Source organism: Ursus maritimus, unplaced genomic scaffold, assembly GCF_017311325.1.
Source record: "Ursus maritimus isolate PB19 unplaced genomic scaffold, ASM1731132v1 scaffold_3, whole genome shotgun sequence".
Lineage (NCBI taxonomy): Eukaryota > Metazoa > Chordata > Mammalia > Carnivora > Ursidae > Ursus > Ursus maritimus.
In genome coordinates, this window is record NW_024425563.1 from 15197277 (window position 1) to 15213613 (window position 16337).

General features: G+C 37.0%; 1 protein-coding gene across 2 annotated transcripts in view; it reads right to left on the minus strand.

The window, feature by feature from the left end:
• Window positions 1-16337, minus strand: part of TRIM24 (tripartite motif containing 24) — a 92858-nt gene that overhangs the window by 17814 nt on the left and 58707 nt on the right. The window contains exons 7-9 of one of the 2 annotated variants that reach the window (XM_040643957.1): window positions 14493-14639; window positions 6862-6979; window positions 4174-4340 (exon numbers count right to left, since the gene is read on the minus strand). In XM_040643957.1, the coding sequence (XP_040499891.1) occupies window positions 4174-4340; window positions 6862-6979; window positions 14493-14639 (432 nt within the window). Of the gene's footprint in view, window positions 1-4071; window positions 4341-6861; window positions 6980-14492; window positions 14640-16337 lie in introns of both variants that reach the window. The other variant, XM_040643956.1, reaches the window with a different exon arrangement.

Genomic DNA, 16337 nt, shown 5'->3' on the forward strand with positions numbered 1-16337 from the left:
GTCACACAACTAGTAAAAGGCAGCACTAGAGCTTTAATCCAGATCTACTCCGCCAAAGTACATCACCAAAACACCTGCTGGTGTGTAGCTGGGGGTTGATTAAGGTACTAAGTAGAGCTGAGAAGATGAATTTCCCTAAAAGAAAATAGATTTCAAATGGAAATCCTTCAAGAACAACATTGGTGCATTACATGACAGGGCAAGGGCTGGGGAGGCAAGCTTACTTTGTGCATAAAGGTTAGCCCTGGAAATTGAGACCAGTGTTCTAGAAAAAGGTAACCTTATATGCCAGTTGCAGTCTCGTGGTGAACCAATTCTATGGTTGGCAACTTACTGCAAAGCAAGTACTTATTTTTAGCTCTCTAAACTGTATATGATTAGAACTTCTCAGAAAGGGAAGTTTCCATATTCACAAAGGGACAAACGTGAAATTTGTAGGGCTGAAGCAGCAGCACCTTAACTTTCGGTCCTTTGAAGGAAGACAACTATAAAATGTAACCCTGCCCTCTATTTTTGCTTTTCCTTTCTCATTTGTGAAATTTACTCTCCTTTCCTGGGTAAATGCTTCTCCTTCGCCTCTCTTACAAATTAGCTGGCACTGGGTTCACCCTCAGTAACTCTCAAGAGTGGCCAGCAATTACAGTTACGGACCCAATGAAAAATAGATTTAGATACTGTCTCAAGATCAAGGGAAATTCTGTAGGTGAAGAAGAGAAAAATAGTAGAGAAAATGTCATAACTGTACAGAAGCATAAGCCTGAAGCCATAGCAATTCTCTTCGATTTTTAAAGTTTTGTGACTTGAAGGGTTTTGTATCGAAGAAACACAAACAGAAAATAGTTGGGGAATTAACTCCTAAATTTATCTAAGAGATAACTTTTTAAAAAGTGGGAAATCATCCAAAAGGGTCCTTAAAAGAGAATAAAGGAACTTACATTAGTCCTTTGCTACCCCACTCTCACAGCCCCACCCAGACTGAGATTTATACATTGATACAGTCAAGAAATGACACTTGATGCTAGAATAATGTACTCTGAGAAATCGGTGTCAGAGTGGATGTCAACCCTACCATCAAGGAGCTCAGTTTGGTAAGATGTGAGGTGATTTTTCCCCTCTCTCCTAAACTGTTAGAGTTGATTGTGTTAGACAGGGGAGGCAACTTTGAAGACTAAAGCTAGGAACTAGTTCTGAGCGTAAGAAAAAAAGCAAAAGCAGTGCTACTTTAATTAAATGGAATCAACTAATTTGCAAGGAAGATGCAGAAGGAAAAAAGAGACTAGAGAAATAACTGAGCATTTAAGCAAACTGACATATAAACATCATTATCCTCACTCTCACTCTAAGGACCTTTATGATTATAGGTTTTGGTTGTATTCTAGGTCAGTAGTTCCCAACTGTGCATAATAACCCTGAAGGATAGCAGATGTCCTTCTAACATTCATCCACTGTTCAGGAAAATTAATGTATATATATATGAATAAGAGTATCTCCACAGCAGTAAATCTGACTCAGGAGTGAGAACCCTTGCTGTGAATTATGTATAAAATAAGATAGGTGACAACCTGCGATCTGTCCACTGGAGTAGACTGCATATTGCTGAATAAACAGATGCACAGTCTATCAAGTTTGTAGCACTTAGTTCTGTATCCTACCTCCACATCACACAACTCTTTAACCATGCAGACTACATGGTTAACACTCAGAGGAAGAAGAAATAAGGAACTCTCATGTAAGCAATTTTTAGAAGTAGGCCTTTTAAATTTACCTGTGTCCTATGGACAGATGTAGAGTACGATTTGAGCATACCCACAAAGCCAGAGGCACACACAGCCTCCTTATAGATGGGCACTTTCCCACAGTTCCATATAAATAAACTGACAGAAAACTAAGTAGATAGCTAGGCAGAGCAGTGTAAAAGCTTATGGAGGAGGACAAATTGATGAGTGAAAAATGTTTGAGTATTTGGCAAAGAACACATAAAAATGAGAGATGAGAGGATGAAGAAGATTCAGGAGTTATTGAGAGTAGCAGAAAAACAATACTGTGTGAGGAAATGACCAAAAGATGTGAAAATTACTTTATTTCTAAGAGGGGAAATTAGGTTTCATAGTAGAGACTGTGTATTATACAGATCATATAGCAGTAAATCCTAGAGACGAAAAATAAGATCAAAAGCAAATTTCTGAGATAAGTAGGCCAAAGGCTCAGAGATCATTTTGTCACTGCTTATAAATAACAATGATAGAGGGACCAAGTTACATAGTATCTACTAACTGCCTCAGTTCCTTACTTCTTAGTGAAAAGGCAATTAATGCAAATAATGAATATATCCTTTTTTCATGTTAATAAACTTAAATAAAGAACACTTTTCTATCTCCCAGGCACTTAAGATAAATATTAATCATGCAGGGGCGCCTGGGTGGCACAGCGGTTGAGCGTCTGCCTTCAGCTCAGGGCGTGATCCCGGCGTTCCGGGATCGAGTCCCACATCAGGCTCTTCCGCTATGAGCCTGCTTCTTCCTCTCCCACTCCCCCTGCTTGTGTTCCCTCTCTCGCTGGCTGTCTCTATCTCTGTCAAATAAATAAATAAAATCTTTAAAAAAAAAAAATATTAATCATGCAAGTGCTTAGCAGTAAGCACTCAACTCTCTCTTCTTTTCAAATTTATCTTTAGAAATCTTTTGGTACTCTTTGAAGTCTACCTGCAGTGTATCAGTCTGCAAAGGTAATGACAAAATTATTCCTCAATTTTCTTAAAATTCCAACTCTGTCAGTTGTGCTCCTGGTATCTAAAGTGTACAAGTCTTTTTCCATGGAGCACTCACCAAAGACCTCTTATATTCTTTGTTAATTACTTCCAGTGAAATCTACTGGGTATATTAATATTCCCTTGGATTTGACATGCCTTCTTAATCAAATTACTAGAAAGCCATAAGTCTGAAATAAATTGCTTTAGGTCTTCACAGAAGCAACTTAACAAAATCAGGATCTACCCATGTCCATAACTTTATTCAGGGTTGAAGTAAGAGCCCTATGAAGACTAGTGCCATGTTTTGTAAAATTGCTACAAAAAATACTATTATGCCATTTAATTGTTTTCATAAAGAACCATATTACACATTCCTCTTAGTGCTAGAAAAATACTAGCAAAGAGTTTCTTCCCTAGTTAACTGGCATGTTTCCTTTTTATCAAGTAATATAGATATTATATCTGTTTCTTGTTTTCTTTGGTTGAAAAAAAATTCTGATCTAAGTTTTGTTCTCAAGTAATAGGATTCTTAGCCTAGTTCTGCACACTTTGATTCTTATTAAACCCTGTTCCATTTCATTCATTTGTGTCAATCCATTTGAAGTATACCACTTCAAATCCTTCTCAGAAATAGGAAGAGTATAAATTAATAAATAAATGTAACTGTAAATAACAGTTGGTGTGAATTAATTAGACTTTACATTCCTGAAAACTTTTATTAAGTATGCCCGGCAGGACAGTGAAACCCTTATAACAGAGCATATAAACTTATCTTCAAAAATCAGATTAAAAGTAAATGGAATACTTCATATCTAGTAAAAATAAGAATGGTTCATGGAATACCTGCCCAGAAATAGAGTCTGAAGAAGGGAGATTTCTAGTGAACCATTCCCCAACCCTTTTCTATTGTTTTACCCTCATTTCTAACACATGTTGCGGTTTTCCTAAACACTGCATCCCCACAAAGACCAGATAACTGAAGTATGAACCATTCTGAAGCATTAATACAGGAATGATGAGTTACAGATACACAAATTTACCATCAGCAACAGGCGTGGGTTGTTTAGGAATGCAATCATTTATCCTCGGTTGTAATTTGAAGACAACAAAGAGTAGATGAAAATAGTTGTACCAGCTAAATAAACCAGTTCCTTTTTGAGAAGGACTAAAAACTAGCAGTTAAATCAGGGATACTTTTGATAAATTTTTATAAGTTCATATATTTATATCATAGATGACAGATGTCTTGGTTATTTTAAGAGATGCTGAATACAACTGTACTATAATTATCTAAGTTAGGACAGGCCTGCTTCCAAATTTACCTGATGAGAGATGGAAGGTTGCTGGATGGGCCCCTGCATTCTAGGGTTTGGTAAACCCACAGGTGCTGGCCTCCGTTGCACCTGTTGCCTCTGAGCCATTACCTGTTGCTGCATATGCTGGAGTCGTAATTGAGCTAGGCTGATCTGTGTTGGAAACTTGGATAACTGGTTTGAAGATAAACCACCTGGTGGCTGTGAATTCTGTTCCACGACAGGATTCTGCTTAGGCATTTGTGGCTGACTCTCTTTATCTTCAATTACTAAAGAACCTAATCAGAGAGAAAAAGTTAAGTTCTAAAGTTTTGGACAGTGAAATACTGTATTTTGTAAGGCTATTTTTGCTGAACTTCAAATTGCCAAGAAATTTTTTGGTCTCAGAAACACTCTACACTCTTAAAAAGAGAAGGCCCCAAAGAGTTTTTGTGTATGTAAGTTCTATCAAATTTTACTATATTAGAAACTATTAAAAAATTTTTTTACTTATTAATTCATTTAAAAATAAACCCATAACACATTTATGAAAAATAACTTCAAAAAAATTAGCGGTGAGTGGCATTGTTTTAGTATTGTTAAAAATCTCTTTACATGTCTCACCTAAAAGTTGAACTCTCCTGTTTTTGCATTATGTGTCATTATATATTGTTTGGATTGAAATATCTGAAGAAAACCGGCCACAAACAGACACATAGTTGGAAAAAGGGAGGCCTTGTGGTCTCCTAAAGGAACCTCATACTACATCTTGAGAACTGTTGTTGTTTATTAAAGCAAAACAAGCAAACCTGACATTGGTTCTAAGACTTCCGCAACATATTTCTGATTCTTTAGTATGAGCAATTCGTAATCTCTCAAGTTCCTTTTATCTTCACAGTGCATACTACGTCAGTTCTCTGATAGACAATACTTCGGCTTACAGTTACACTTTTAGAATTTAAAGGTGCTAAAGGTGCCTCTGAGTAGGTGTGATTAAAGCACAAGGCAAAGCTTGACTTCTTCAACAGTGGAGACTCAATTAAATGTTTGATTTACTAAGCATAAGCATCCCAAAAAATTATGGTTATCCTTCATTAAATACTCACTGTATGTTAGGCAATATAGTAAGTCTATGTATATCCTTAAGTCCTTTTAATAGATAAGGGATCTAAGGGTTCAGTCCTTCTAATAGATAAGGGATCTAAGTTGTATTGAACAACTTACCCAAACTCACCAAGACATTAACTGAATGTTCATCTAGATCAATATTCTTCCCTCGCACTCTTCAATTTCCCAGAAGCCACAGATAAACAAATTTGGGAAACTTATCTCCTTCTTAGAATATTTAAAATGCAAATCTCATTGTAAATGACAACTTAACACAGCTGTAAATGATAGCTCTGAGAAGTCTTACAGTAAAGGATACTGTTTAATTTTATTAAGGATTTTCACAAACTTCACAAATACAGATGCTGTTTTTATTTTGTTTTTGGCTGATACAGATTTATCTAAAACTATATCCACTTATGTGTGTATAGTTACACACACATTCTTAATTTTACCTATGTCTACATCATGTGATTTATAGTGTAAGCAATACGCTTATAAGTACATATATTTCTGTATATGACTACTTATATGGATAGGTTCTCTGTAGAGCTGAATGTGTGGTGGTTTAGTGGGGGAGGGTAAAAGATAGTTACTTATAAACACATTTTGTATTAAGAAGCTTCTTTTTAGTAATACAGGCGAGACTGTGTGTGATTCCAGTTGCCCGCTACCTATCAATACATACATTGCTGCATGCACTTTCAAACAGCTGCAGGGGTCACCTAATCACCATCCTTTTTGTTCTTCTGTTGTACGGAAGAGATTTGTATAAGCTTATTGCTTCCTTTCTTGGTATATTATGACAGCACTGGCTCTCTCTCTTTCGGGCCATTTCTTCCTTTCCTACCCAGAATCTAGCCTAGGGAATGAGAGAGCAACCATCTTTGATGATTTTGAAACATAGTCAAAATCACAGTCAACCACACTGGTGGCTGATGAAGAATATATAGAGAATTCTTAAATTTCTGTTTCTATAGATTCCCTATGAGAAATTAAGAGACAAAAAGTGAAGACTACTTCTATTAGCAAATAATGTAGGGAAGCTAAAGTAATAACTTCCTCAACTGCCTGCAAAGGTATTTGAGCTCCTAATCTTACCAAAATAATAGTCTCCCTTTGTGATAATTCAGTGGGCTCCAATACTTAAAACTGGGGCACTTTTCTGCGTGCATGTTACACTCTAATTAGGAAGTTTAAAAATATATAGTTATTACATAAAAGGCAGAATAAAAAAATGAAAAGTCTTCCCTAGCGAGATCAGGCAAATAAACTCTTAGGCGCTTCATGACTGAGTATAAAAAAAGTAAGTCGATAAAAGAAATATTATTTTATCAGAAAATATTCCAAACACCAAAAATCCTGTTTTGATGGCAGTTACGAGTCAAAAGTTTTATTACCCCATTCTGATAAACCTATAGTTAACAATACAAACAAGATTCTATGGAAAAAAGAACTTCTAAATTCCAAAGTCTAGATACCCTGAGTCAATAAAAAGGATGTTCATATCATCCATTTACTTATATGTGTATTTGTATTCATGCACGTGTCACACATATACATAACATTAATAAAATACTTGCAAAAATTCCATATCTTCAAAACAAGGTAAGAAAAACATTTTGGGGGTGGAAGACATTTTCAATAACATAGCATAATCATTAAGAGTTCCAGAAACAAAGGCACTTTGAGAAAAAGGACACATGTGCCTACCTAAATTGATAATATTTTGAGCCCAGAAACTAGGATCACAGTGAAACTGGATGGTATTGTTGGTCACTGGGGAAGCATCACACCTTGCTCGAAGAAGGTGCCGTAACCGGTATGTAATCTAGAAGAAAGGAGAGACAACTAAACATTGGTGTCTTTAATCAGGCAAATAATTTATTAAGTTCCCAGTAAATACACAAAAAACGGTCTCTGGTATGAATGCTAACACAAAATAACTAATCATATCTAAGTTATACATGTGGATAAGTTTTTTTTTAACATGTGAAAAGTTCTGAGATATAATTCAATTAGTTATACTACTGAATATAAAACTGAGAAGTATTTTAAAGTGATAGGTTAAAGTCAGTTTTTTGAATTACGAAAACTTCAGAGAAGCACCAACTAAATATTTATAAAATAAATTTTAACACATTTTGCTCTTTTATGTATTTTACTTACTCTTTTAAAGAATTCAACATTTAGATTAGGGGGCTAATGAGTTATGGAAAGTACAAATTAATCTCAGCCCAAAACCAGGCCTGCTAGGGATGGTTCTCCTTGCGCCTGTGTTTTGAATCTCATGTCATGACACCACACGCACCCACCTCCTTCCGCACTGCAGTCCTCAGTGAATACCTGGTCATTCTCCCTCAGTCCTTGAATAATTTAGTTCCTGGCTCATTATCACCATCTCTAACATTACTCTTGTCATAATTCTTGATGATTTTAATATCCAACCAGCTGATCCTTCTTTCCAGCTTCCTCTAGTGCCCAGGTACCAATAATCCTATAAACCTTAAGGGTCCTGTGTTTGCTCTTATAATTTTTCCCTATCCTTTGATCTCACCTCACCATTAACCTTACCCACCTGAAATCCCAGGGCCAATCACCATAACCACCTTGCAGATACCCTCAATACCTCTTTCTCTCACATACTCCATCAGATATATTCCCTTCCCTCTCAACCTTTCTCCAAACAAAACAAAACCACCCTGGTTAAACCCAACTTTTGCCCAGATATAACTGGACTAATAAACACATCACAATTTACTTCAGGTTGGCCCCTAAGCTTGACTGGCTATCATGACATTTTTGTGGTACTTTACTTCCCTACTCTCCTAGATGACTACTCAAATTTTCCTCTCACATCTCTAACACCTCCTTCCTCTCCCATTCTCAATCTCAGCTGATGATTTTGCTTATGATTTTAGTGAGAAAGCAGGAACAATCAGAGATCATCTACAAATTCTCACCACTTGTCAGTCAGTATTAGTGTTCCCACCTATTATAATGGATTAAATGGCCATGTTTCCTTTTTTTTTTTTTTTAAAGATTTTATTTATTTGAGAGAGAGTGAATGAGAGAGAGTGCATACACACAGCTGCGGAGCTGGAGTGGGGGGATGGGGGTGTGTAGAGAATCTCAAGCAAACTCCCCCACGGAGCACGGAGCCTGACATGGGGCTTGATCCCAGGACCCTGAGATCATGACCTGAGCTGAAATCAAGACTCCTAAGCTTAATCAACTCAGCCACCCAGGTTCCCCTAAATGGCCATGCTTCTAAAGCCAGTCCTCCCATTTGTGCAACAGTACCCAACCCTTCCTGCCTACTCACAGACACTGCTCAGCAATTTTCTTCCTTCTCCTGTACCACGTAAGCTTCCATTTTACTGGATCACTCTTATCAACGTATAAACATGTTTTAACTTTTCCCAGCTAAAAACAAAACTCTTGACTCCTTTTCTCCTACCATCCACTGCCCCATTTTTCTGCTCTTTTTTTTACAGCAAACTCTTTAAAAAACTCATCTATTTTTACTCCCCCCCGTTCCCCTCCTCCCATTCCTTTCTGAAACCATTTCCTTCACTTGGCTTTCAGCATACTACACTCTCCTCAAGGTTTTTCTTTTATTTTACCAGTTGCTACTCTTTGGGGCCACTGAGAATAGGTTTGGGTTCCAATGCACCATCACGGCCTCCAGTGTTAGTTCTTTCAGTCTTGCAACTGCCCTCTTTTCTCCTATACCCACATAGTTTTAGTGATCTCATAGAGTCTCACAGTTTAAATGACTCCTTAATTTGTATCTCAAGTCTGGATCTCTCTTTTGAACTTGCACTTCCAACTGCTCAGTCAGCATCTCCACCTGGTTGTCTGACAGGCACCTCAAATTTAATATGTCTGAAAGGGAACTTCTGATCTTTCTCTTCAGGTCTGCTTGTCCTATAATCTTCCCCATCTCCATTATTGGCAGCACTACTTTTCCTACTGCTTAGTTTCTGGTTCTTTTCTTTTTCTCAAGCCCTACATTCAACCTGTCAGTAAATCCTACTGGCTCTATCCTTATGGATAACCTACCAGTTTTCCCATCAACTCTACTAATTCTCCTGCTACCACCTTGGAAAAGCCACCTTATTGCAGTAAGATTCTAACTGGTCTCCCTTATTTCTCCCTTGCCCTCAACTACCTATACTCTATTTGCAACAGCCACAGTGATTAGAATATAAATTGTATAGTATCCTCTTTCTCCTCAAGTCCCCCTCTCCAATGGTTCCCCATCTTACTCAGATTAAAAACACAGTTCTCATAATGAACTACAACGCTCTGACTTTGCATTATTTCTCTGATCTTACTCGTACTACTTTCTGCTTTCTGCTCCTTCACTCTGTTCCGGCCCCTCAGGCCTCCTTGTATCCATATCACAAAAACTTCCACCTCTATCTTTGCACTTGCTCTGCGAGAATTTACTTCCCTTGCGTATTTACTTCCCACAGGGCTTGCTTCCTCACTTCCTTCAGTATTTGCTCAAATATCACTACAATCCCTACCCCAATGTTCCCAATGTTCCTTTCCTTAACTTTTCTCTAGAGCACTTAAAACCATGTCACAGTATACATATTTTATTTCAGTACTGTCTCTCTCCACTAAAATGCAACTGCTTGAGGGCAAAGATTTTATTTTGTTTTCTGTTCTCCCAGTGCTTAGAATGCTGCCTGATATATAGCAGGTATTCAATAAGTGTTGAATAAATAAATTTGCTTCAGTTGCTAAATTATTTCCAGTAGCTATAATAAATTCTGAGTAAAAAACCATGAACTTATTTTGCGACTACGTGGAATACATGGCACACTGTGTAGCAAACGGCGTTCAACACAATGTTCCTCTCCCTAAGTTTTTCTCCCTTTAATTTTTTACATCCTCTAACAGTTCTCACTGTAAAATTGCTAACCAAAATAATTATTCCAAGAATTTTCCTTCATAAAGACACTCATGTTTTATCATTTCCCAAAATTTAATCATTTTGAAATAATTTTAAAATCGTAGAAAACTGAAATCTTCACCCAGATTTCCCAACTGTTAATGTATTAGCACATTTGTTCCAGCGCCTGCCCAACTGCTTCTGCAAACGTACACTATTATTACTTGTCTTTTTCTAAACCTTTTGACAGCGAGTTGCAGACATGAGGTTCTGTCTACCTCAAACACTCCAGTGAGTGTATCTTAAAACAAAGACCCTCTAACATGAGCAGCAAGTTCCAAATTCCAAAAGCAGGTTTGTCACAACATTACATTCCAATCCAAAGACCTCATTTAAATGGCAACTCTCCCCACAGGGTCACTTCCCAGAATGCTATCAAGGAATACAGATTGTATTTAGTTGCCATGTCTCTGCAGTTCCTTGGTCATTCCCTGTCATCTACGTCCTTGATGGCTTTGAAGAGTTCGGGTCTTATATTCTGCAAGATGACCTTCAACTCAAGTCTGAGTGTAGTTCTTCCTGATCAGACTTAGTAAAGCATTCTTGTCAGGAATTCCACACAAATGATAATGTGCATTTCTTAGTATATCAGATCAGGAAGCTCAGGATGTCAATCTGTCCCACAACTGCTGATACAAATCCTCATCACCCGGCAATTTTGGTGCCCAGTTTCTCCACCTTAAATTCACTGGGTTTCCCGCTTTGTAACTGATTAGTATTTTGCAAGAGGTATTCTAGGATTACACTGAAACTCTATTCCATCAATTCTCTACTCACTAGATTAGTATACTTTGATGACTCCTTAACTACAAGAGTGACCAAATGTGCTTCTTCATATCTACTTATTCTTTCTACATTTATTGACTTACATTAGGACATAACTTTTCCCTTCTTTATCATTTATGTAGAAAAATGGTTAAAATCAGAAATGTGAGCACTTTCTTAAAAGAAAATCAGCTCTAAATAAAGGAAACTACGAGGTAAATCCCTGGGGACATACCTTTCCCTCTTTCGAGTACTAAGCTGTAAATCCCTTATTTTGCTGTTGAGAAGCTAAAAGACACAATTTATTTACAACTCAGATAGCTAGTATCTACCTGCTAATTAAGTTGTGCCAAGGTCTAAAAGTAGTATCAAACTCGGGCAAACTCTACTTATTAAGTAACATTTTTTTTCCTGATGTATTTTGCTGTCAAGATGTAAGAGCTCTCTTACCATTGAATTATTTCTTGCCTCCTTCTAAATTATGTAAGGATAAATTCAGTGTTAACAGGCTGACAGAAGAATCCTGTGAAAATCTTTCAAAATGTATTTAAAACTGGACTTCTGAAAAGATTCCACTGTTGCCCTGGGTTTTGTTTTTCATTGACCATAATTCCTATAGCAAAAAAATGAACTAGAACTGCAAGCTTGGAATTTCAGACCTGCAAGGCATTTCTTCTTATTTTTTAAGCACATAAAAGCCATCATTTAAAGGATAACCTGAGTAAACAAGGCTATATGTACCAAGCATAAGAACTATGAAGAACAGAGCTGTAGAATATAGCAATTTTCAAATTTTGAGGTTGGAAACCCTTATAAGTGTTTACAAATAATCATGAGCCTCAGCTCTATATGCATTACAGGCAAATTATTTTATTAACTACATTGGCTACTGATAATGCCTTAAAGACCCACTTGGATTCCATAGGCTTTTAAAAATTTGGAAGAAATGATTTAGTCAATTAGGTACTGGTTCCTTATAATTGATTCCTTATAATTTGCTGAACCCATTTTCTCCTATATATAAAATAAAACAATCTCCCTCTCTCCTATGTCAAGAAATCATTGTGCAGATTAAGTAATTCCATCTTCTATTTTTATTGTTTCCTCTTGTTATAATCATAGTAAACAAAATCATAGAATTAGAGAAATTTTTAAACAGAAGAGATTAAGTATCTGATTGTATGAATGTCTTCTTACATATATGTAAAAACAATATTCAATATTCCTAATTTTTCATTCATAACTGAAAAAGGACAATTCTCTCATTTTCTTTTTTTCTGTTTCACTTTCAGAAAAATATTCAGGAAAACAGAGAAGATATGTAGTATATATAAGCTGTTTTTCATTACATCAATATAGCACTTTAAAAAAGAAAAAGGAAAAAAGACTCAAGAAAGAGTATATCATTGAATATTATGAAAGAAAAAAATTCTAAGAGTGAATACAATGCATGATTAGGAATAGCTATAGAAATAGTTACAAATCAGTTTTTAATAAGTCTTGAACTCAATATTTGAACCTAGTTTATAGAAGTTTATCCAGAAGTACATTTCCTTATTTCAAAATGGTCACAGAAAAATTCTGCCACTTGATTCCAGAAATGGAACAGGTGAACAGAAAGCTGATTTGGATGCATCCTAATTTGATTTCGAAGGATAATTCTCTGTGGAATCCTTAATAAAATGAAGGTAAGTCAAACTGTTTTTGACTTCCAGTGGCTAAGTATCTTCAAGATCCTTGCTACTAAAGGCATGGTTGACAGACTAGTGGCATTAGCACCTCCCAGGAACTTGTGAGAAATACAGAATCTGGCTCCACTCCACAACTATTAAACTAGAATCCTCAGGTGATTAGTGACTAAATATCTTCAGTAGCAAGGTTATAGATTACTATCAAAATTGTTCATCTAATAACACAGCCACTCTTCTGTAGCAAATAGGGTTGAAATATACAGTACCATATATGAATGACAGAGTAAACAATGTACTGTGGACAAGAGAAACAGCCTCTAAGCTCAGGTGTCCAAGATAGAATTCTGGTTATACCTCTTAATTGTGTAACCTTAGGCGCGTGACTTAACTCTGTGCCTTGGTTTCATCATCCATACAATAAGGGTGGATAGGTATACCTAGCTTTTTTTTTTTTTTAAAGATTTTTTTAAAAAAAAATTATTTGAGAGAGAGAAAGAAAGAGCGCGCAGATGCGCACGAGGGCGAATGAGGGGGGATGGGAGAGGAGAGGCAGAGGAAGAGTCTTTTTTTTTTTTTTAAAGATTTTATTTATTTATTTGACAGAGATAGAGACAGCCAGCGAGACAGGGAACACAAGCAGGGGGAGTGGGAGAGGAAGAAGCAGACTCACAGCGGAGGAGCCTGATGTGGGGCTCGATCCCAGAACGCCGGGATCATGCCCCGAGCCGAAGGCAGACACTTAACCGCTGTGCCACCCAGGCGCCCCCAGAGGAAGAGTCTTAAGCAGACTATGAGCTGAGTGTGGAGCCTGATGTGAGGCTCAATCTCGTGACCCTGAGACCATGACCTAAGTCGAAACCAAGAGTCAGAAGCTTAACTGAATGCGCCACCCAAGCACTCCTAGGTATACCTAGCTATAAAAAAATGACCCAGCAATTGCACTACTAAGTAGTGCAAAGGATACAAAAATTCTGATTCTAAGGGGCACATGCACCCCGATGTTTATAGCAGCATTATCAACAATAGCCAAATTATGGAAAGAGTCCAAATGTCCACTGACTGATGAATGGATAAAGATGTGGTGCATATATACACAATGGACTATTACCGAGACATCAAAAAGAATGAAATCTTGCCATTTGCAATGACATGGAAGGAACTAGAGAGCATTATGCTAAGTGAGATAAGTCAGTCAGAGAAAGAAATACCATATGACTTCACTCGTATGTGGAATTTGAGAAACAAAACAGATGAACACAGGGGAAAGGGGCGAAAAAAGAGAGGGAGGCAAACCTTAAGAGACTCGTGATTATAGAGAACAAATTGAGGGTGGATGGGGGGGAGGCGGGCAGGGGATAAGCTAAATGGGTGATGCAGATTAAGGAGGGCACTTGTTCTGACGAGCACTGGGTGTTACATGTAAGTGATGAATCACTGAATTCTACTCCTGAAACCAATATTACACTATATGTTAACTAACTAGAATTTAAATAAAAACTTCAAACAAACAACACCCCCCCAAATTATGCATAAGTTTAAGAGAAATATTACATGGAAAATGCTTAGAATTAGTGTCTGGCACACTATAGATAATCAGGAAATATTTACTATTATCATTATTTTTAGTATTAAGTTCAATAGCCACTGAGAGAAAACCTGGAAAAGAACCAAACAGGAAAGACAATGGTAGAGTAAAACTGAAGTTATATACCTAAACCGTGGCAGTTAAATATATTTTTTAAAACCAAAATATTTTGATCAATTAAAACTACAAATAGGTAAAAAAAAAAAATTAGAAATAGGTAAAGGGCAATGAAGTACAAAGAGACTAATGAACATTTCTGAATTTTAAGTATTCCAATAACTGCACTGTTTCTCTGTGTTTTGATGGTACGTTAAGTGCATTGCTCAGTGTATCTCACCAGTCGCTTGCTATAAAGTAATGCTGTACTGCTGCCACTGGAAACTGCCCATTTAGAAAAATGCATGACATGTTCCAATTGTTTAGAAAGTCCAGCCACTTCCTGTTGTTGTTGCATAAGTTTCATGCGATGGTCCTTTGCAAGACTCTGAAAAGAAGAAAATTTCAAAATTTGTCCTGTATATAACACATTTTAATGGTCATTTTCAGATTACCGAATTAGAATAACTGCCACCTGTGAGAACCCAAATGACAGAAACTTAAAATATCCTTAGTGTTTTTTTCTCCTTTAGTATAAAGGATCACTCTGTCACAAAACACTGTGCCCCCAACACTGCAGAGGTTCTGCTGCTGCCACCATCATCACCACTGCCATCACTGTCTCCGCACACCCTCACCCCGGCCCTTGGTCTAGTCTGACATATTCTGGAATTTAGGTGTCTGTTCATGCAACTTCCAATATCCAAAAAGGGCCAAAAGCCATGGATTGATTATGATACAGTAAATGCCTGTTAAATTCAATACTCACAAATAAAATAGATATATTATCCAGCAATCTAATAAAATCACCAGATCACACAATTTGTGCAATCGCAGGATTTCACTTTTCAAGGCATTAACTAGTCTTGACTGCAACTACTTTGTGCCCAGTCATGCCATATGGTAGACAACACTCATACTTTGTATGTGGTTAGAAAAGGATAGGATTTTTGTCTACTGAGAATTACCTTGGCAGCCAATTGATAAAATGAGTAGAGGTGCCAATGCATTCTCAGAAAAACTACATAAAAGCAGAATACAGAATATCTCTAAGCAAAGAACACAAGAAAGAACACAGATTAATCAAAAGTAGAGAGCACTGGGGGTGCCTGGGTGGGTGGCTCAGTCTGTTAAGCGTCCAACTCTTGGTTTCAGCCTAGGTCATGATCTCAGGGTCCTAGCATAGAGCCCTGCATCAGACTCTGTGCTCATCGGGGAGTCTGCCTGGGATTTTCTCTCTCCCACTGCCCCTCCCCCTGTTTGCACATGTATGTTCTCTCTAAAATAAAGAAATAAATCTTAAAAAAAAAAAAACAGAGAGAGAGCACGCTGAACTTGGGTTATTTTAAAGTTCTCTATCCAAAAGTCTTTGTCTGCAAGGAAAGGGGAAGACAATAGAGTTTTCTACTGATCCTGAAGTTTAAAAGTAAAATTGCTACACTCCAATATGGATTTACATTCTCATTTTAAAAAAAAGGAACCTAGATCCTGTCTCTAGTCAGTTTCAAATTTGGAAAATACACAGGTGCTGAAGTGAATTAAGGGAAAAACTGCAATGATGGGTCAATAGCTTTGTCACGTCTAATTTAAGTTTAGAGATTACTTACTTTTTACAGAGGTCAGAAATAGCCTAAATGTTTCTTTGGAGACATACTAGAAAGAATATAAGTTGTGTTGACTTTGGGAGAGGTTGCATATTGATAACAAGAAGCCCTAGTTACTACGGTCTTCTATGGTAACAACTATTCGGGCCGATTTCTGGATTCTTAGATAAAAGTGGCTACATTTGTTTTAGGAGGATTTTGTGAACCAGGAGAATGGATATGAGGACTAGAGGCATATTTAAAAGGTGCTACAAAAACTATAAGTCAATAAAGGTGATTACAAATAATACCGATGACCAGGTTCATTCCTAGAGATTTGGGATCTGGTCATCTTTTGTTATCAAGAGATTCTGATTTACAGAGAAGTCTGGAAAGAGCCACAGCAATGCATGCACTGCTAATCTCTGAGAAAGCAAATCTAAGTGATGTCTGATTTTAAGCAGAGCTTGGAAAACTTTTTAAATTGTGTAAATGCTTCTATT